This window comes from Porites lutea, chromosome 10, assembly GCF_958299795.1.
Source record: "Porites lutea chromosome 10, jaPorLute2.1, whole genome shotgun sequence".
Taxonomy (NCBI): Eukaryota; Metazoa; Cnidaria; class Anthozoa; order Scleractinia; family Poritidae; genus Porites; species Porites lutea.
In genome coordinates this window covers 20,108,844-20,131,548 of record NC_133210.1, presented here as the reverse complement: position 1 = coordinate 20,131,548, position 22,705 = coordinate 20,108,844, and the positions used below count along the sequence as shown (strand labels likewise).

At 38.9% G+C, this 22,705-nt stretch overlaps 2 protein-coding genes across 2 annotated transcripts; both read right to left on the bottom strand.

Annotated features, from left to right (window-relative positions):
* Positions 1-827: 827 nt before the first annotated feature.
* Positions 828-8,299, bottom strand: LOC140950331 (neural cell adhesion molecule 2-like). Its single transcript, XM_073399551.1, has 7 exons — positions 8,055-8,299; positions 6,053-6,328; positions 5,210-5,527; positions 4,657-4,791; positions 3,826-3,853; positions 3,633-3,693; positions 828-2,009 (listed from the first exon to the last, which is right to left on the bottom strand). Exons 2-7 carry the CDS (start codon positions 6,279-6,281, stop codon positions 1,995-1,997), a joined length of 786 nt encoding a protein of 261 aa, XP_073255652.1. The 5' UTR covers positions 6,282-6,328; positions 8,055-8,299; the 3' UTR covers positions 828-1,994.
* LOC140950303 (neural cell adhesion molecule 2-like) lies at positions 8,179-12,488 on the bottom strand. Its single transcript, XM_073399530.1, has 6 exons — positions 12,148-12,488; positions 10,804-11,061; positions 10,200-10,460; positions 9,563-9,826; positions 8,965-9,228; positions 8,179-8,315 (listed from the first exon to the last, which is right to left on the bottom strand). The coding sequence occupies exons 1-6, from the start codon at positions 12,362-12,364 to the stop codon at positions 8,305-8,307; spliced, it is 1,275 nt and encodes a 424-aa protein (XP_073255631.1). The 5' UTR covers positions 12,365-12,488; the 3' UTR covers positions 8,179-8,304.
* Between the last annotated feature and the right edge of the window lie 10,217 nt (positions 12,489-22,705).

Sequence of the window (22,705 nt, the reverse complement as noted above, 5' to 3'; positions counted from 1 at the left end):
TTTGGAAACATCACTCGTGCTATTTATACCAAATATCACTACAAATCATGCTATTACCTATACAGACCGTATAACTCCTGGTAATCGTGGGAAAAAACAATATCTGTGTACAAACGCTCATAATCTGGAGGAGTGCCACTCCCATACTTAGTACATGCAACGGCGTTTCCACAGATAAGTTTATTTTCAGTATCATTTTGGAGTACTTTTTCCCGGGAAAATGGAAGCAACGTCCCGTATGTGTGCCCATCCATAGTACGATAATAATGACAAAAAGAAAAATTAGATGCTATCAAAACATCAGATATACTATTTTCCATTCTCCAGTTCTTGATACCCGACTTGTAAGACTTATTTGATATTCAAAATTGCGGGAAAATTGAGCTAAATAGAAACACAGTTGCATGTGCACAACCCTCTCCGGGTTATAGGCTCCTGGGAATAGTGGCTAATTTTGTTGGTCAAAGCTCAAACGGTCTTGGCGTTATCCATCTTATTAGCGGGAGGGAGGGCCTCGAAAACCCCCGGTCTGAATAGGGCTAATTTTCCCGGGAAAAATACCGTGGAGCCGTGGTTCAAAATGGTGGCTCAAGATAATTCTCTTCCCTGCAAGGGAAGAGAATTTTGGGGGGGATTGGGTCAGAGAATTCCGAACGATTAGTAACAAACCTTAAAGATGAATAACACACATTACAAGTGACTGCCAAAGTTGCTTCTTATCAGTTCAGTTGACGAAAGCTTTCAAAATTCGCACAATTGGCAGCCGTAATGGAGCGAACACAAAGAATGTGTTCCGTCATGACTCACGAATGTTTCAGTCGTTACAGGACAAGGATCAAGCTTGTCACCGCGTTATTGCATTGATATTTTTCGGTCTTCTTTAACTAAAGATGCTTTCTTTACTAAATTCGTCGCGATCGAAGGTAACGTAAATTTATCTGCTCGTGACTATTACGGCACTACGGCGCCTATTCAAATTGTGGTTTCCAAAAAAATTCCCCTGGGGACCTTTCTTGGTCAGTAGCTAGTTAACGACTCCTTTAGGAAGTAATTAAACCGAAACCGGGACTTTGCAGATCCGGTTTCTGATTTTTCCAGAGCGTCTGTTACCAGTTTCCCTGCGGTAATGAAGGCTCTGGAGAAAAGATTGGTGGCAAAGGTTTTAAACTCATGCCAACATGTTTTGTTTATTTTCCATATTGTGTGTGGCTTGCTTTCAGTTGGAAAACGACTTGAACAAGTTAGATGAACATTATTTTCAGGGTCGGTGGGGTGAATTATAAGCGTGGAGGTACTCATCTTGCTCAAATGTTTTATTGATAGTTATTTTGTCACCCTTCGTATGAGAATAATAGATAACGATTATTGCTGTGTTTTGTCAGTGCAGCCATGATATTTGTGTGTAGTGGGTTCTACATCGACCTGTATATTGTTCGTTGCTATTTTATGTTTCCAAACCTCCTTTTCCAATAATAATAATAATAATAATAATAATAATAATAGCCAATCATTTACTTCTGAGACATAGTTTTGCATAGACTGACGAAAATCTCCTGCTCTAGTTATGAGAATTAAAATAAGGTGGACAAAAAAACGCAAAACCCCACGAGGAGGGGGCTGTTATTTTCCCATGCCATGGCTAGATGTAAGAATTTGCTCGTAGCTTCTAAGAAATACAATTTAAAAGTTTTTGTTACGGGTGTTACGTACCAGTGGCACGTAAAATTAGGTTCTCCTCTGTTTACCTTCTAAAATATTTATCAAACTTAGTGCTAATATTTACAAATATCATCCTTTAAAAGTGTTTACAAAGTTTGATCTCACTAATAAGGGTAAAAACTAAACCCCATTGACAAAATCTGTGATACACACTCGATAATGACTTTTTTCAGTCTATCGACCCGATGTCCTTCATCTTCATTGAAGGCTTGCTTGAGGCGGGACCCCGTTCCCCGACAAGCCTTCTTTGTAGTTCCACTTATCTAAGCTCTCCATTATACTTGTTGCTCCTGTAAACAAAAGAGATGGTAAATTCAATTCGCATGTTCTAAAGGAGTGAAAAACTGGGTACGATATGGGACCACAAAGCTTCTTTTGATCATTTTGAAGGACAGCATGAAGTTCAACAAACAACAACAACTGCTGTGCTGCAACCTGCAGTAATTAATAGTTTAAGAAATACGTCTTATCTTCCCTATTATCCACCTCTAATGCACCAGACATATATCCTTAGGTCAGAATGACCATAAGGGAATATTTAATAGGTGACTTGGTGCTGTCCGTTATGTTTTTGGTGCCTCCTCCAAACGATCCTTTGGGGTACCTTCTACCATGCAATTACCCACTCGTTTCGCCAATACCAAGCCTGAAGCAAGTCGCGAGAAGCTCACCTCTCTTTTTGCTAACGATACGTATCACCTGTTCTTGGGATCAAGGAGAATAGTGGCAGAGAGGAAGCCATTCAAACGATTCGATTGACTGATCATTTCATACGCGAAAAAGGCGCATATAGCGGTCAACAGCGCGTGCAAAGTCGGACCTTTGCAGGATTGTAAAACATACAACTCATATTTTCTGTCCTTTTGCAAACTATAGTGTCAGCGGTTTAAAAGGGATCGTCAAGACTTTATGTTGTTACCCAACCTGAGAATAAAATAAGAACTGTTTGCTTGGATCTGTTAACTCGCCAACTTAATGAAAAGGTTTCCTTTGTAAGTGCTGTCATGGCGGCTCTGATCGAGGTGAGCAGAAAACGTTTATTAATAGAATTGAATTTTTTTCTCTTTTCTGCAGAACGTCAATGCTAGGATTTTGTTGTACTTTCAAACGGTTATACTCTGAACCTTTGGCGGCAAAACTCCGATTTCACGCCAGCCATTTTGTTTCCCGTCTCTATCTATTCGCTATGGAGTGAATACTGCCCAATAATTATATAGATAGCTTCGATCCTTCGATTATCAAAAGCTGGTTGCGATATATAGATTTAGCCAAAGCCAAAAGCGGCATCTTTTACTCAATTTAACTTTTGCTATAAGCAAGAAGCAAACTGAAAACCTCCTGAAAAAAGATGGACCTGAACCGGCGATCAATTGAAAACAAATAACTGCTCAAGAACTTCATGTAACACTGGTCAGTGGGATAACGGGTTTTTACAGCTGTCAATTAAACATAACATGGATGTCCAATTTCACGTACATACGTACGGACGGACTATTTTGTAACAACCAAAATTTCTTGGATGCATAGATAACCCAGTTCTATTGCCCATGGTGCTCCGCTGTGAGCGCCTCACGTGCGCAAGAGCTTCGCTATGAGGACTACGATGGCCAAAATTGAAAATCTATGTGACATTGAACAGCGGAATAATGATGCAAAACCTCTTGGCTCACCACTGTTGGATTAGTTTTAACGTCAGCCAGTACAACAACAAAACCTAGGGTCATCAGGTATCCTTTTCAGTGCAGTGTTCGTGGTGCTCTGCCAGAATAATGGTTACAAATGCACACTTCATTTAAATTAAAAAGGGGAGAAAAGGACTCTGGTGTTCTAGATAGAGGAATAACATAAGTTGAGCAGGGGTTACCTTTTCTCGGATAGAACACAATTCTAACGATCTAGCCTGGTTTACATACCTGCAATTCATCAGCCTTCGGGTTTTCCGCGAAGCCTTCATTGTCATGGCCGTCCTTGAAGCTAAATAAAAGCAAAATAAAAGAGTCACTCTTTGACCCACGGAGAATTAAAGTGTTTGCTGACAATTGCTTCAGCAAGTTATCATATAACTTATGCATTTCAGTAAAGAAGTGAAGAGATTGTGTGGCTCACCTTTTATCAATGTTGCTTTTCTTACTGCCTACAAAATGGAACAAATTGAATACGATTTGAATCAATTTGAACTCATGTTAGGTCAGGAGTAAAGATTAAATAAAGAAAAGTCAAGAATAAAGGACGAAAACTATTATAAAAAAAAAACATTGATCAAAGTTTTAGAGGCTAGGTCGCCATTATTAGTTTATATAAATGTTAATTATGTTCAAAATGTTTGAGCAAATTGCGGATTTCATGACTGCCACACTCAGCTGCTAGAAACAAAGATGATTCTACTGCTTTATAATCACACATTAACATCAGTTAGCATAAATGATCATAAACTGACCACTAGTTTAAACCTTCGATCGCGAGTCATCTAGTGGTGATGCGCAAAGATCAAAAATCGATTATACATTTATATATATAATAGGCTGATTTCGAAATAAACTTCCGTTTTTTCTTCCATTTTCTCAATCGTCCTAAAAACGTCCAGGACGATGTAGTGATCCAGATGATAACATGGAAGTCAGGTGTTACGGCCGGTTCCACTAGGGGACCACGGTATCAGTTTATTCCCAGTTAACCACTGGGGGACCATAGTTTTCAAGGCAAAGCACACTAGTGACAAGGTATTTTGAAGTTGCTATGGTTCCCATATAATCGCCCCAATTCTCCCCTGGAATCAGAATGACTTTGACATTATCGTCCATGTCGGCGAACCTAAACCTACTCGTAGGTTGTAGTCTGATCTTTTGCACAAATCCCCTTGAATAAAAAAGTGATTACCACAACGAAACTATATCTAATCTTAGCGTATTATACAGTTATAGAAGTCTATCCAGATACCTTTGTGGCAAGGTCGTCTGTTTATCACTATAGCTACAATTATTACGACCAGACTGCTCAAGCCAATGACCCCTCCAATAATAGCGTCAACTACGTATGTAGACTTGCCTTTGTGTTGTTTTAAGGCGCCCGTTTCTGTAAAAGGGATTTAACAAAATAATTAAATAACTTTGGGGAAATCAGTAACTTAAAAATTAACCTCTTTTTCAAAGCGATGCTGGGTCTCGTCTGGTTTCCCTTGATAAAACCAAAATAATCAATCACAATCGTTACACATTCACCACGTTTACCATCATTAGCATCATTGTTATCACTACCATTAATATTATCATTATCATTATCATCCTTATTATTATCAGTATTTACGAGCAAAACTCTCTCCCAGATGATACGCAAAGCCTCAGTAAACAATAAAGTAGAGCTTTTTCATATTATGTGCCTCTCATTGTTATAATTGCTGTACAGCAAAAAGCAGCCTTAACTAATAATATTTCTCCGTTTGAAGGGGAATTATATAATTAAAAAAATGTATTTATATGTGAAGTCCTCGCACCTTTATTTTCATCGTCATCAACATCTTTTGTTCGAATTTCCTCCTTTGTAAAGTCACTGTATCCCACAATATTCCGTGCTGCAACGCGCACAAAATACACAGTACCACTCTTCAAATTGTCCAGAACACAGGTAAACGAGGAAGCAATTTCTTCAATTCGCGAGCAATTTTTTAGTCTCAGTGGATCATCCTCCTCTTTCACCTGTACTAGATAATCCCGGACTGGTCCAGCAGGATGGGTGATGGACGCATTCCAACGTATTACCAAGTCATTAACTCCTGCGAGAACTTCCAAAATTATCGGTGCTTCTGGCTTAGCTGTGGGTCAGAAACTTGTTTCAATACTGGGGACATGGCCCATAGTTTATGTTAGTCTGTGAACCCTTCCTTAGTTGGCACATAATGTGATGTGCAATTAAGCTGCATATATACGACGTCACGGTGGCCATTGATGTTCCTCAAACAAAGGGGATATATTGGTCCATGCTGGTATAAGATTTGACCAAATTTTTCAAGCTGGGAATCTCAAAATGTCGACCTTTTTTATCAATATGTTCGCCGTCACGAGCATGTTATTCCATTACATTCGTGTCACATCCACAGAACTTATCTAATGTATCTTATATATTGTACCGGTCCATGACACAGTTTTAAAGCAACACTGCTTACGGTGTTTGTGTTTCAACCATTCGTTGATTAATGGAATTGGAAAGAAAGACTTATTTAAGCTTCTTCGTGAACTTTAACTCAAACGTCTAGTCTCATAAATAATAAGCATGAACAGCGTTTTGGTAGGGACTAATTGAGCATAAACGATCTTAAAAACTTTTAGACGAAACTTACCTAGCATTTCAACGTTAACAACCTTCCTTGCAACCCCAAGAAAATTGCTAGCTTTGCACAAATAGGCACCAAAATCGCTTTCTCTTTGTGGAGTGAACGTTAGTGTACTGACGCGGGAATGTAACCTTTTTGAAGATGCCACTCTGCCATTACGAGTCCATATTATTTCTGGTAACGGAACTCCTTCCACCTCACAAGTGATTTTCGTTTCACGGCCAATCCAGGACATGATGTTGTGCGTTGTGGTTTCGCTTCTATCTTTGATCTCTGGTTTATCTAAGGTGAAAGAAGAGAGAGCATGGGCTAGAACTGCCACCTTAATCTTGCACTGTAGTAAGGCAATTAGAAAGATTCTGTATAATTTTGCAATTTCCATCACATGCGGGAACTTTTTTTATCAACTGTCGCTGTTAATTGATGGAGATTTTTAGAAGTCCAAGCTTATTAAACAAGGTCAAAAACAAAAAGCCGTCAAAAGTCAAACCTCTTCTATTTAAACAGAAGTTGCTGTAATTGCTTTTCGTGAACCTTTTGGGGCAATGTTGATAATAGACAAACAGCTAGATCTAAACGAGTGTTTATTCAACGTTTCCAGAACACATTAACTCAGTTCTGGGGATGACCTATAATTTTCTTTACCCTTCGGTGTGTAAGGCAGTGTAATTTCTGGACAAAGTTACCTTAATAATAATAATAATAATAATAATAATAATAATAATAATAGTAATTTATGAACTTATTGTGCGCAACTTAACATAACAATGATCAGCTGCGCATTACAACTACATTACTTTACAAGAAAAAATAAAAGATAATGCATTTAAAAAAATAGATAAATAAATAAATAACAATAAAAAGAATATATATGCATGCAAGGAGGAACTGAATATAAAATTGCTCACCAATATAAAGTTCTAAAAAGAAAAGTCTTAATATGCGCCTTAAAACTGTTCACATTAGTAATCGCACGAAGTTCTTTTGGAAGAGAGTTCCAGAACGTTGGCGCTGCTACCATAAAAGCTCTATCACCTAACGTTTTCGATCGAACAGCTGGCATAGAAAGTAAAATACTACCTGAAGATCTAAGGTTATATAAGGACGATTTAAATGTTAGTAAATCGCATAGATATTTAGGGGCTAGGCCGTGAATTTCTTTGAACGTAATAAGCAGTATCTTAAATTGTACCCGGGCTTTAACAGGAAGCCAATGCGGTCCACGAAGAAGGGGTGAGATGTGGCAAAATCTAAGGGCATTACAAACTAGCCTGGCTGAGGCATTCAAAACTCTGTGCAATTTGTTAAGCTGGTAGTTGGGTAGCCCATACAAAAGACTTTTACAATAATCAACAAGAGATGTAATAAATGCATGGACATGAAGCATTTCCGTTGATTCTCGTGACAAATACTTGCGAAGGCTTTTGATATTATGCAAATGGTAAAAGGTAACACCACATAACTTGCTAAAATGAGTTGACATAGTGAGCTGCTTATCAAACCATAAGCCTAAGTTTCTAGCTACTGTTACAGGACAAACATCAGTCGACCCAACCCTCATGCAATTGATGTTAACCTTGGCCAACTGCTGTCTAGTACTTATAATTAAAAATTCTGTTCTATCATCGTTTAACATAAGATTATCTGAAATCACCCAACTCCTCATACAGTCAGTCATGGACTTGATGGCAAAATCACATTCCGCAGATCGATTGGGGCATGATACATACAACTGTGTATCGGCCGCGTAGAAATGAACTTGTGGGAGGTGGCGTTCAACGATCTGAAACAGTTGCGCGTGTAGATAGTGACAAGCAAGGGGCCCAAACATGATCCCTGAGGAACACCTTGTTTTAAAGGAAACTGATCACAAGAAACCAAGGCTCTAAACAAATTGTGCAACTTTTGAAAACATGTTACATTACTCGCAACACTTCATTCGGTGATATTTCATCAGATGTGTTTCGCAACAGGAATCAAACTTAAAGGAGTAACACGTTTTACTTACAGTTCACCGTAACAAGCACATTTACTGTTTGTATGCTAGTCACGTTGTTAGAAGCTGTGCACTGATAAAATCCAGCCTGATTCCCTTTAACATCTGAAATAGTGAAAGTTTCCCCTTTTCTGGAGTACCCTTCATCAGCACCACCCAGGAAGGTCCATGTTATGTTTGGACGAGGCTTGCCAGTTGCGTTGCAAAACAGCTCAAGGCTATCTTTCTCGTTTACTGTTGCATTCTTGGTGACAAAATCTAGCTATGGCGGAACTGAAAAATAAATTTTTATTTAACTTAAAGGGTAACTCACTGGGTAAGGCATCTCGAAGCTTTTAACCGTTCAGTGTAACGCCCTTTTATTTTCACTTATAAACGAACCCATGAACTGACAGCCTTTTACGTGTAGCTGCTATATACATGTATGTATAAGGCCTCTTTTCTTTTACTGCATCTTCTCCTACTTTAAAGCTCTACAAACCGAGAAATTTTATGAGTGTTGGTGCATTAGTTAGGGAGAAGGAATTAAAAATATAATTTGAATCCGAAAGAAGAATTCAGTAGACCTGCAATGTCCTAAACCTCTTATTTCACTGGTCCCCTTTAATCTGCACTTCCATTGTTTTCAGGGATAGGGGCATTCTTATGTAACAATCCCTATTGTTTTCCCAGCTAATCAAAAACAATCTTCAAACAGGTGCGGGATCGCCCGAAGAATTAACCGATCACCTCTTACGGCTCTATTAGTTTCCTGGAAGAGTTATGAAAGTCATGCTTGGAACTGCTTCAGCTACATGTAGGACGACATCATAATCATTATCCTCTTGCTCAAGCGGGTGATTGCTCCAATGGTGCTCGAAAACCCAGCAAAAGATGACACAAACCAAAACTTGTTATCTATCTTCTCTTCACTCATACCTACCTAACACATTAACGTGAAAAGTTGTTATTCGCCTGATTCCAAGAATATTGCGTGCTACACATTCGTATTTTCCTCGGTCAGTAGCGTTAATTTTTTCCATAACATATTGGCCATTGATGAAATAACCCAATAAAACACCATTGAAATGTAACTCAAGTATTGGGGGAGGCACACCATCCGCTTTACAGTAGAATGTCACTGGATGGCCTTCTATCGCCTTGACTTTAGTTGCGTTGGGTGTCAAAAGCGTGGTCCTTGGTTTATCTAGAAGCCAAAACAAAACATTAGTGAGTCATTGACATAAATTACCGGAAAGGTTCACCAAAACGACTATGCATAGTAGCGTTAGGACGTGGATTTAAAACTTGAACTGCAAAGCAAAAACAATCAGATGTTTTGAAGTTCATAGCTACCATTTTGCTGGTTGGCAAGCTGTTTCTGTTTGTTCGAAAGCCTAGCTACGGTTTACATTTTCTCAACATGTTTTTTCTCCGGATCTCGTGACTTCTTAACTCTCTTTTGAACGCCTTTCACCCTCCTCTTTCCTACTCTCATTTACACTGGCATAACATAAATAGCCGAAATTAGTCAGGCTTACAGTTGACGGTCACAGTGGACGTAGCATCTGCTTTATATCCAATACCATTAATAGCGATGCACTTGTAAATTCCCGAGTCGGATTTACTGATGTTTCTCACAATGAGGATGCCATCAAATGACGGGAGTCCGAGAAGTATGAGTCCTCTGAATCTGAACCACTTGATCAGTGGCTGAGGATTGCCAGTCGCATTACAGAACAGATGGAGGTCTGTTGTTTCATTCACTGTTTGACTTAACGGTCCTCTGACAATACTTGCGGGATCTACAAGACGGTAAAGACCACATTAGCAGTGAATGCATATTGATCTGCATGAATTTATAAGGGAGATCATAAAATTTAGTTAGGAAGCGATGATCATTAGTGATATACGAAGGATTAAAAATGACTAATGGACGCCGAAATATGTCGTACAGATTACACGGAAATTTTATTTCAGCAGCACAAGATCTAATACAAACCTTACATGAGACAGTCAGTGTCGCTAACGGCTCGAATTATATTTATGTATTATTATAAGAATATTCACTTATACTTTCCCTATATTTTTAAAATAGTTAAAAGAAAATGATATTCAGCCGTTCAAAATTAAAAGATTTTGTATCCATTATGATATAACTTAGGTTAGTAAACTTACAAAACACGTTGACGTGCATTACATGGAGTGCAGGTTTCCCAATGCCATTTGAGGCCGTGCACCTGTAGGTACCAGCCTCCGTTCTGTTAATATTCCTGATGATAAGCCTCTGAGCAGAGGGATAAGAAAAATTGCTAACCGCTCCAATCTTTGACCACGTGACAGTGGGAGCGGGAACACCATCACTCTCACAAAGAAGGGTCATGTCTGTGCCTTCAGTGAAATTGTACCTTGTCGTAGACAATTTGATCGATGGTGCATCTGCAAGATTTAAAGAACATTTAAAAAAACAATGACATTATTGCAAAACACGATTACGATGAAATTCAGTCTCCCAAACGACGAAGAAATCAGGGTAGACAATTCCTTTGACTTAAATGTCACGAAATCAATGGCAATTGCTAGCATTATATGTTGATTGCCTTGTTTTGCATTCATTCTTATTTAATCCCTCACCTTTCCTAAATATTTCGAATAAATCAGACTAAATTTCGCCTATGAGAACTCCTTTGAGTTTTATTGTTGTCGACGGCCAATTCAAACGCAAACGTTCATGGCCAAATACCTTACACCTATATAGACTTTAACAAAGTTACGTACTTACACTGAACAACTATCCTAATAGAAGATTCGGCTTTACCGAGTCCATTGTCAGCTGTGCACCTATATAAGCCTTCCTGTTTCCTAGTGATGTTCTTTAGTTCTAGAAAAGAGCTCCAGCTAAGGACATTACCCACATCATCAGCTTTTGTCCACGTGACATTAGGAGGGGGTTTACCACTTGCAGTACACGACAGGGTTACATCATTAGTCTCGTTTAGTGTTCTATTGCTTGAGATGGCCGACGTGATCGAAGGACGGGCTAGAATTCGCAAAAACAAAAGAAAAACACACAAATAATGGGAAAATACTAAAATACAAATGATCGCTTTTTAGGATTTTAGCAGCAAGCACAAGGTAGTAAAAAAGCCTTTGGCACTAAACTCATTATCATATATTGATCCTGACAACCTATGTACAGCAGCAGGGTCCGTGCGTATCTACATTATGGTTTGTACTTGATGTACAGTCAGTACATCAGATCAAATCACGCTGATCAGACCCTCATATTCAATCTTGGCGACCTATTTTCAGCGCAGATGAAGTTGCGATGAAAACGATACTCGGTGGAATTTATGATCATCGCGTTTAACTTATGAAATTGTCAAGTACACAAGCCAGTGAGTACTATAAGTTACATGCATTCGCTATCAAGTCACTTTTATTATATTACTCAATCAAACAAATGGGAGTTCAAACAGGAGTATTTTAGACGACACTGAGATTGAAGTCCGTTGACAAAGACATTTAAAATATTTTGTTAGCCACAGCTTCAGAGCCTATAATTTTTCATTTGACCTTTGCCCAGTGAAAGCGAAAAACACAACATGCTCACGAAACCAAGGAGAACCGTGGAGACTGAAAATTGTAATGTGAGGACTAAGAACTGAGGACGAAATAGTTCAACTCACCAGCTAAAACACGATTTAATTCAAGCCTTCACGTAAATAAAACCAGATTGGAGAGCAGTACTTGCCATTTGTTAGTTACGCTGTATAAGCGCTGTATTAAGCTGACAAAAAGATGAGTTCTGTTCACTCAAATGAACGTCCGCTCATGTGGCGCTTATTTATTTGCTGTGAGAGGTTGTTCTACCTCTCAAGATTGTAGGAAATTATTTATCAGTTTAGTAAGATTACTAACAACAGCTCTTCCTTCCCGGGGTGCCATGACACAAGGCTCTCTTGGACTTTTTATATGTGCGCGATGGACGGTTCACTAGTATCAAGATATAACAGTGTCGCCAGCTATTCCTAAATATATCGTTGCACTTGCCGCCTTTAGACTCATACAGTAATTTGTAAACAATTTGTCTGAAAAGAAAGATAGCACGGTGAAAATGCCTTACCTAACAATTTAAGATGGGTGCAACTGGAGTGGACATCTCCATGTGATCCTCCTGTAGCCTTTGTGTTCACTTTACAGCAATATTTAGCGACATCATCACTTTTCAGATTGATAAGGGTAAAGGATGGGGTTGCATTTCTCTCTAGTACAACACTTCCTATGTATGGCTTATAATAGACTACTTTATCAGTCACATCGCTGTACTTGATCATATCCATGCCGTCTTTAAGTAGAATAAATAAGTCAAGCTTGTCTGAGGCATTTGTTTTGAAACTCCATCTGAGAGTAACGTTTTCACCAAGAATTCCATAAACAGGATCTGAAGGTGCCTTATTCCACGTAAATGCTGAAAAAGAGAGCACATATTCTAGAGCCTAAAACTACGTTGCTAACTCTACTCGCCTCGTTAAATTAAATTCCTTAGTGAAAACAAAATTATGGAACCTCGATAAATCCAACATTTACAAATAGTATATAAAAGCCCAAACTAGAGGTTTACCTTGTATTTGCAAAAAGGAACCTACTACCGCTAACGTGGTCATTAAAAAGTTCTTCCTTTTGAGTGACAATAATTGAAAATGGTCAGCAAGCGCCATTTTGGGTGAGATGGTGGAAACAACAATGCAAACAGTCCAGTTCATTTGTGGTCAGTGTTTATAAAAAGAAAAAAAAACTCCATAGACACTTAACACCCTCTAATCCCCATTATAAGGTCGTAGCTGAGAATCTACATCCGATTAAAGAAATTTCAGCCGGCATTGATCGAGGAAACATGTCAGATTGCAGGCATACTCACCTGTTTTATTCTTTGTTTGCTTCTTTGTTGTTGTTGTTGTTGTTATGGTTGTTGTTTCACCGGGTCGCTTTTGCTATTTAATGAAAACATCGACAGATTCTGCCTACAAATTATTTAGTGAGAGTATGTTTATTTTAGTGTTTGTGTTTCAAGTTGAAAAGTCACAGGTAGAAAGATCTGCATGTATTATAGACTTCTATGGATAAAAGGATGTCATGGCCAAATTTTGACCTAGTTACGTGATGTTGTTGGCTTTTTGGGCCCTATGTGACAAGAATAAGGCTTTCTTCAAGGTTGCTATACTATGATTACCTCATTACAAATAAAACATGTCAGTAGATGGATTTACTCAAAATAATAATTAAATCAAGAGAGAACAACGGGTCTGGAAGTCTCACAGTAGTCAAATTTCTTTATATATATCATAGACACTTGAGTACAATTTTTATCACGAAAACCGGTGATGTATTAAAACTATACGTCCGTACAGGCGGATGTGGCCAAAAAACACGTGAAAGCCACGCAGAGCTTGTCTCCTCTTCTCCTATGGTCGAGGCTTTAAGGAAATAACTTGAACGTCTTTTCTAATCGGCTTGGTGGGTGAATGACCCAAAATTTAAGCCCTTTGTCTTCGAATTTTGATATTAATTATTAGCAGTGCAACCATTCCTTTATAAGGAATTGGCGCCGGTATTGAGACTTATGATGATTCCTCTTCTGAACAGCAAACAAAGTCGTAACTAAAGGTAACATGGCATGCAACTTGCATGCAAGCAAAGCCGCTCTTATCTACTACTGGACCCGTCTATGACCTTCTCTGGTGGTCTTAGCTGGTTTCTAGCATCGTGAAAGAAAAATGGAAGTTTAAAGAAATGTTCAAATATGGCTTATTTTGACCCTTTTGACGGTTTTAACCTTAAAGGCACAAGGCAAAAAAAAGCAAGACAAAGCCATAGAAGCACTATAATTATTAGAATTGCACTTTACAGTGAACGCTTACAACATTAAGTGTTTTTTCCTCAATAGTAGTTACCTTAGCAACGTATGTAAAAGAACTGTTCAGACGTTCAGCTTCTAGCACTTATAACTATTAAGCCGGCGGTGACCCGTACCTTACACGAAAGCTTTTGGCATAAGGAAAAGAAATATGTGGAGTAATTTTAAAAATCGCTACGCCACGCATTTTTTGCAAAAGTATATCAGAAAATAGGACATTTTTTGCAGAGTAAATTTCCTTCTGTTAAATTCTTATTTTTTCTCTCTCTTTCTGACATTTTCTTTCGACATTGATAAATACCTCTTATTAGCCGAGTTTTCGGTCCGTACTGTAAATTACGGACCGAGTTTTTTTTCCATTGATTTATGGCCCAAGCGCGAAGCGCACGGGCCATAAATCGATGGAAAAAAACGAGGCTAATAAGATGTTTATTATATGGCTTCTTCCTGTTTGGGGGACCGGAAACAAGTGCAGGAAGCGCGATTTGACAGTCATTTGACAGGTGTCAAAAAAGAAAGTTTTTATTGGCGCACGAAAACAATAGCACATAACAAAGGCTTTCCGAGAAAGTAAAAACAAATTCGCCATGTTAAAACGTTTATTCGGTCAAAACTAAGAGCACTGTAAGTTTTAGCTCTTTAATGTAACGCTGGAGTATTTTGGAAACCGGACACTGTGTCTGTCTAGAAGTCGTTTCCATCTTTCATCCGTTTGTCCTTGTGAAAAAACACTGCAAAAGGCAAAGAAGCTTTTCAAGGTAAGTTTGTTGTCATTGTCGAAGGATTCGCTCGTTAATTGTTTTTGGGAAAACCTCTCTTTCTGCCAGTTCGTTCTCGTCTTCAATTGTGATCTGCGTTAAAATTTTCAAACACTGACTAGAATTCTCTTGCTTGGTAAGGTTACGATTCAGTTTCGACCACAGCATCGTTCTTATTAAAACAAAGCAAGGTTAAAATTTGGAAAGGCAAAGTCAACATCCCAGTCCTCAGGGTTTACATACATATTTCAAAGTTTATTCGGTGGAAACTAAGAGCACTGTAAGTATTCACTCGTTAATGTGACGCTGGAGTCTCTTGAAAACTGGACATTATGGTGTCTGGCTCGAACTCGCTTCTATCTTTCTTTCGTTGGTTTTTGAAAAAACACTGCAAATGGCAAAGAATCTTGTCAACATGATCGGGTGCAGGTATGTTTGTTATCATATTTGTTGAAGGAATTACTCATTTTCTCTTAGGCAAAACGTCTCGAATCTCTGCCCGTCGATTTTCGTCTTCTTAACTGTGTACTACGATAAAATTTTCAAACACTGACTAGAATCCTCTTGGATAAGATTACGAGTTAGTTTCTTCATCGCCTTCGTTCACAAATAAACAGTTTAAAATGTTGAAGGCCAAAGTCAACATCCAAGTCCTCACGGTTGACAGGCGTCTTATAACTTTATTTCAACATTTTTTCCGAGGTAAAGAGATTTAGACCTCCGAAATGAGCATTTTCTTTAAAAATTTTGGTCCGTATAGCAAGTTACCAGGGTGGTAACATGGTATATGGGCTCAGGGCTCAAAGCCCAAAATTTGACTGGGATCAGAGCTCAGAGGAGAGGGCTCAGGGCTCAGAAGAATGGGATCAGGGATCACAAGGCTTTTGAGCCCGAATCAGGGATCATATTTATTACACGGTCTAAAAATCTCTTATCACAATATTTTTCCGCATAATAAGGTTTGTGTCCATAGAATTTTCTGTCCGTGGTACAGTACCTATTCTTGCTTCCGGCTGGCGGCAGTTCCTGTCATACGAAGTCCTGGTTGTTTGACGAAAACACGGTATCATATTCTTAATTTATTATTAAATTGTCCAGGGCACCGTAATATGATTCTCAAGTCACTTTTCTCGCCTTGTAACGCAACTCCTCAGCGCGCTGTCAACGCCAGAAGGCAGAGAAAGCGATTTATACATATCTTTTTTCGCGAGAAATCGGGAAGAAGAAAAAGGACAAAAAGAAATCCTAGGACAGAGAAAGGTACGTAAGTACTTCCTTGATTTACTCCTGGCAAGGGTCCAAGCATAGAGTTTTTCGGCCGATCAAACACAACAACACCGCCAGGACAATAGACAAACCGATTCATTGAAAGCGGAATTTACTGTATAGGTCCCGATTGCCTCATCGCCTTAAGCAAGTCAAAAGGCGACCATAAATCGAGGTTCGTATTTTTTGACCAGTAACTTAACCCTTAAAAGGATTTAGATAATTAGAATGGACATCAAAAGTAGAATACAAAAGTACAATGAATTCGCGCGCTTTGTTGCAAAATAGATGCTTTCTCGCAATTTAACAAATCTGCTCTAATTGCATGGAACTTTAGGGTTATCTCGAACTCTGATGAGAAACCGAGATCGGTTCACCTACCAGTACTAGTATTGGGCGGAGAAAGTAAAGGACACATCCCATTCCATTACTGTAGAACTGATAAATGCTTGTATGATAAATAGTCTGAAATTACAATGTAGAATTAGTGAAAATAAGTGGAACGCCAAAGACTTACCTCGGTGACATAAAAGTAACAAAGCCTTTATAGTTTATTTTCTTAAGTTTTTTTTTTTTATGAAATAATTGGTTGAATTGGTGAAAGGAATGTTGCAGACTAGGTACAGTCTGCAGTCTGCAAAGGTACAGTCTGCAAAGTCTGCAGGAATTTAATATATCAGGGACGTCCAACGAGAATATAGTTCAAAACCACTTAAACATAGCATTGTTAAACGTATTTTAGTATTTAAACGGTAGATATAGGCATATTTTTAAACCCCAAAAATTTTTCATCTGTTCGGAATTTCCAGCTGAAAGTCTAGTGATTCGAAAATTATAGGGATCAAAACTTACCTTTTCGAAAATTTCAGCCAGAAAAAAGGCTCCAAAAATTCTAGGTGACCTTTTTAGGGTAAAAATCCGTTAAAAATGGGCAATTATACCATTTTTTAGATGTTCGAAAATCCTAGGAAAGGCAGGCAAGCAAGAAATTTTACAAAACATTTTCCGAAAATTCTAGATCTCAAATTGTGTTCCGAACAGATATTTTCCGAAAATTGACCTTGGGTGCCCCTGATATATTATAGCACTCAGCATGGAGGGCCACCAGTAAGGGGCCCACTATTTGATTTTTGAGCCGGGAATGGGTTATTTTTTTCATGCAAGATTTTTTCGGACCTCATTCGTGCAGCAGCAATTTTGTTTTCCACGAAATGTACAGACTTTAGTGACAATATTGATCTACAAGAATTTTTTCGGCCCTTTGGGCTATTCGGCCTCGGCTTATGTAATGGTTGGCCCCGAAAGGTATCACCACCTTAGATTTGGAGCCTGAATTTTTTAGTGAAGTGAGAACACCTGCTTTGAACGAATACGCATCGCGGCGGCCCAGCTGCCTTTTAGAATCAATAGAGAGGCTCTACCAATCCTCGTTTATCTCTTATACCGGTCCTAAAAGCCATTACACACAGAGAAAGCTGGGTAAAAAGGCACCGGAATGGCTTCGAAAGTCGCACGGCAAGAGTACACCTTAAGGAAGATATGGACGAGGAAACGAGCGTGGAGGGAAAGGAGCGACAAAGGAAGGCATTGCAGAGCTTTGCGAAAGAATTCGGACGCGGTTTACGACAGCAACGAACGAGAGACCAAAGAAAGAGTTGGTACACTTGCACTTGCTCTGAGTATGTTCAGAAGGAATGCGTCGGCACATGGAGAAGTCGATCTGCTAAAAGAGGTTCAAGGGAGTGAATAAGGACAAACTACAGTTCAAGACGCAGCCGAAGAATATGAGATTATTTATTCAAAAGAGACGTAGTTGCTCTCAACCACAATTACAAGAGGTATATCATTCCTTGCTTCGTTGTAGTTCTTTTAAAAGATCTCCACCATAACGCTGGGGGACGCATTCCCGGGATCACATTGGTTTGAGATGGCTGGAACAGTCAGAAGAAGATCCCCTTGTATACCAGACTGGGCACCGTGACGATAGAAATTCACCTAAGTGTATCATCGGGAAAGTTCAAATAATAAAAGATGGAAACAACTTCTGTTTGAGCTGCCTTGAAGGGCAAAGCCTAGTTGCATTGCTCCAGGGGTCAGTTGAATCAGATGATTCACCTGCGCCAGGTGGTGACGAAGAGGAAGGGGAGCAAGCTCAGGCAGACAACTTTTCAGAGCCAATTAGATTTGAAACTGAAAGGAGTAGGTCTGGAAGACCTGCAACCAGATATGTCCTCTAACAATCTATAATAGTTATTAAGCCAGGAAAAGCCATTAATGGGCTTGACACAGAAAAGCTGTTAAACTGTAGAACCTGTGGCTTGCATCATTTAATTTTTCTACTTCATGTAAAGCAGATATTTTGCTATTGGTAATTGATCGTGATCCTCACTGTAACACACACAGAGTGAAAGAGGAAATTCACATAAGAGTACACTCTAACAACATTAACGGGGATAGCAGAATAGAAAGTCCAGAAGCTTGGTTGCCCTTAATCAAGAAACACAGCAATAGGAGATCCGTACGACAGCGGACCAGTGAGGCAAAAGCTCATACAAACAACGGAGTAAGAAATGCACCAATCTCAGCGGCTAATAATCGACCAACAAGAACCAGAGCTTGGAGTAATATAAGTTCACGTGTGACCAGTCGACGAAGACTAGCAAGGCAAAGTCTTTAAGTGTTGCTTTTCTAATGAACACTTGAAGTACGCAGTTGAAATGTCGCGATCTACATCCTTAAGTGACTGAATCGTGAGACAAACGATTACACTTTATTAACATCAATATTGTAGACCAGTAACAGGCCGACGTGAAATTTTTGGTTGCAAGAGTCTCTTTGGAAATAAAACATCTATTACCCACATGCACAGATCAGACATTGATTAACTGGACAAGTTATCTGGGCAAGCAGATGTTCGTACGGTACAGGAATTGGAAATCTAGAGGAAGACCTTAGTTCAGAAGTACCTAACAGTGACATTAATTCAACCGGGGACCAACCAGCGCTAGCTGTGTTTGCGGTTTGACTAAAAATGTATTTATTCGAATTTTTTATCCAAAAATTTTGTATTCATTTGAATGCTTCCTTGTGATTGTCTTATAAACCTCCGGGTGGCCTTGCTCGTATCAGCAACACTGAAAATAAACCTTGTAAATACTCTTGATGAACGTTACATCTGAAAAAATCAAGTTTCCGCCGCAAGATCTTTCAAGATGTACGATACTTAAAAATATAAAGGGAAGTGGACTACTTTAAATGTGTAAATTAACAATAACTTACATTGTGTATCTTACTAAAGCTCCCGTTCAAAAACATCAGGTTTTATCATTTGTCTAGTATCGCCAAACATGATATTTAAAGTGTTTTAAATAGAATATTGCAGAAAAAGATGTTGACTCATATTGATCTTTAAAGCTCTGATAGAACCTACAACTTGCACTAAAAATTAAAGTTAATGATTTTCTCATCAGCTTGTTTGAGCATGTTCTATATTCTATATTTGGAGTCTAGGTTAAATTTTGTGTGAAAACATGGATGGGATCAATTTTTTTATCAGGGCTCAGGGATCAAAAGTTTGGGGAAAATGGGGCTCAGGGATCAAAATAACGGCAAGAAAATAGGGATCAATGGGTCCCGGATATACCATGTTACGACCCTGAAGTTACGGACCGTAAATTGACCAATCGCTTGGCGAAAACAGACTCAGCCAAATAATAGCGGAGCTCTGGCGCGCGAAGCGCGTCTGCGGAGCACCATGGGTAAGTAAATCTACCCATCCGAGAAAATTTGGTAATCACGTGACCGTACACCGCCCGCAGCCCGCCCGTCCGTCCGCACCACAGGAAAACCAATGTTCAATCTCACACTTTCTAGCTAGTTTGGTAGCACAGGAAGACTGATATTGAACACATATTGTACATCAATATTGTGATCAATTGACAGCTGTCAAAACAGGGTATCCGCTGACCAGTGTCACCTGACCGTATCGCGGGTTCAGGTGTCGACCCATCGAGGTCGAGTATCTTTTTGAAGTTATCCGCTGACAAGTTACTAGTTTTCAAATGATCGCAGCCTCAGGTTTAATTTTTTTAATTCATATGAAATATGTTGTGTTTTATATGTGTCGCACAATTAAAATTTTGTTTTCAAACTGACCTCGGAAGCTTAAATTCAGCCAGTTTTTACAGGCAGGGAAGACATGCCAGTTGCTTTTGACTTTTCTCACCAAGGTCACGCGTTGGTCACGCTCTACGTCCAATTTTTATGCTCTGATTGGTCAAAATTTGACAGGTGAGTTCATGCGGAAAATTTATGCAGCATCTTGAAACTTGTTTACTTTGACAGCTGAAGCTGACAGAGTTTTGTGTCAACTTGTGATGTTTTTAACTGTCTTTCTCCGCTGAATGTACAAAATGAAATTCTGCTGCTATCAAGAATCTTCTGTTATTCATGGCTAGTTTGTTTATTGGGTTTTTGGTTGAGAAATACGTCGCTTGTCAAAGTCCGAAATCCGATTTCGGATGGCATCGTTTTCGTTTGTCACCTTGCTTGATGCGTAAGAGGGTTGAAAAGTCTGAAGCGATTCTGGCCTTGCTTGATAGTTTTCAGAGCATCTCGAATGGTAAGCCTGGGTAATTATTGTATTTGATGTTTGTTTTTTATATCTAATTTAATGAAGTCAGGCGTAGTTTACGCGGCTATCTAGTTTATGCACGTTTGTAAGATTTGAGACAATGATCGATTGACCGAGTATCAGGTTTGATTATAAGCTTAAAGAACTTTAAAAAGCCTTTAGACATTTTCTCACTGCGAAAAGAAAGAAAACGTTCCAAAGAATATTTAGTTATAATTCTGGCTGTAAAAGAAAGCTTTGAGCGATTTTCTTGCCTCGAGTTCATCTTTGAAAAAAGCAAACGCCGGGAACTGCCGGCTTAAATCATAAGCAAGGATTTTCAGAAACACTTTTTACTTGTCTTCGTGAATGAAAATTGTTGTCTCTGTATATGTTTCACCGAATCATTATCCTTTTATTGATTGTTAGTAGTCTCTTTTGCAATTTTAATCGCTGTGCCTGTTGTTTTCAGTCGCTCACGAACATCGCTTGCAGGAGTAGTCAAAATGCCGCCTGTATCAAACGCTTTTGAAGATTACACATAGTTATAAAACCGTTAAATAAAGAAATAAACATAATAAATTTTTTATCATGTTAAAGCGTATAACTCTATTAATCTTGATTTAAACAGTCGACTTTGGCGCTTGTCAAAAGTGAGAACCGGTAAGCCGTGTAGGTGATTTTAGAAATTTTTTTAACGGTTTGGGTAAAAGCCCACGCGTGCTTCGATCGACCTGAATGTTGAATGAGTACAATTTGTATTGCAAAATTGTGATCTGTCCGAGGTCTGTATGACAAAAACAGTGCCTCATGGTACTGTTTCACCTCAGATGATGTATAAAAAGTATAAAAGGTTGGTTTTTACACGTCCCCAGACTTGTTAGCAAGATTTTGTAAAATAAATTGTAAACTTGTCGAACGCAAAAAATTGGGCCTGATTTGTTTTCCGAGAAGTTATTTTACTGGCCTAATCTACTGTGATCAGGAGCCATTTTTATGGCTCTTGAATGTGATCGAAGATTATTGCTATTTTTTGGGTGTACGTACTATCAACTCGATGTATGTTTAAGTTCACTCTTGGCTTGGACTGTTTGCAAACTATTTTTCTTTAAAATCACTTAGCCTTTCCCTCAAAAGTCACATGAATGTGCTCCAAAGTTAACTGATCTGTAAAATACAATTGCAAGTTTATTGTTTGATTTAAATTATAAATTCGACTTAAAAGGAGCTTCGCTTTTAGCCCTGGCTAAATCTATTTATTAAAGTTTCATATTTAAGTAATAAACATAGGGAGTCACCAGACTTGCTTTCTTGTCAAAGGCTTCGAGACTGCACTAACTCCCACGCGTGCAAACTAAAACTCTATAAGAACACCCGTCAGGTTACTCATGCGCTATCTTGCCTACCGCTGCCAGTTTACTACGACGCTACATATTAAAATGGGTCTTCAGATGAGGTCCCCTTAGTTTTTTCTTTTCTTTAATTCTTTGAAAAAACTAAGCTCCTAAAGGGACAGGTTTCCAATTTGTCATAAATTCTATCGGTTAATAATCCCACTGACATGTATCTCAGTGACCTCAGAGTGTATTTCAGAGTAACCTTAAGTGGGATGGAGGAGCACTAAAATCGCAGAAAAATTAGTGGATTATGCCAACACTACCAACGTTGAATTTATTGTTGACCCGAGGGTTTTATTCCATAGTAGATTAATTTTCAGCTATTTGCACCTAAGTTGATCAAGTGACTGCCAGGGGAGTGTGCAGATTGGTTCTTTGACAACATTATGATATGATCATATTGCTTTCATAGTCGATACAGCATGTCCCGCCAGAAAAATAGCATTTTAATGAGCATGCACTGAGCCGTGAACTTTTCCCATTAAACTAGCATCTCGCGCATCTCTGCGAGAAACGATAACAAAAGTAAACTCAGATGACGATTACCGAGAATATACTAGTTATAGCTTTCCCTAAGTGCCAACGAGCAAAGATTCCAGGGGCAGTGCAGCCACAGACAGCTTTTTCGCCCTTATTGGGCCCACCAGCTTGGCACAGTTGTTGGTTTAATGAACGGGTAAACCCGCATCTCAAAAACCCCTTACTGCCGGGGTGAAACAGCAAGTGGTAACGTT

What these genes read in the sequence shown, in the direction of transcription:
- LOC140950303 (XM_073399530.1), bottom strand. Translation starts at nt 12,364, where the DNA reads ATGGATATGATCAAGTACAGCGATGTGACTGATAAAGTAGTCTATTAT. An exon ending in AATGCACGTCAACGTGTTTT is followed by an intron (nt 9,827 to 10,199) that starts GTAAGTTTACTA and finishes ACCGTCTTGTAG; the next exon opens with ATCCCGCAAGTATTGTCAGA. An exon ending in GTCCACTGTGACCGTCAACT is followed by an intron (nt 9,229 to 9,562) that starts GTAAGCCTGACT and finishes TTTGGCTTCTAG; the next exon opens with ATAAACCAAGGACCACGCTT.
- LOC140950331 (XM_073399551.1), bottom strand. Translation starts at nt 6,281, where the DNA reads ATGTCCTGGATTGGCCGTGAAACGAAAATCACTTGTGAGGTGGAAGGA. An exon ending in TGATGACGATGAAAATAAAG is followed by an intron (nt 4,792 to 5,209) that starts GTGCGAGGACTT and finishes TCCCTTTTACAG; the next exon opens with AAACGGGCGCCTTAAAACAA. An exon ending in CAGACGACCTTGCCACAAAG is followed by an intron (nt 3,854 to 4,656) that starts GTATCTGGATAG and finishes TCCATTTTGTAG; the next exon opens with GCAGTAAGAAAAGCAACATT.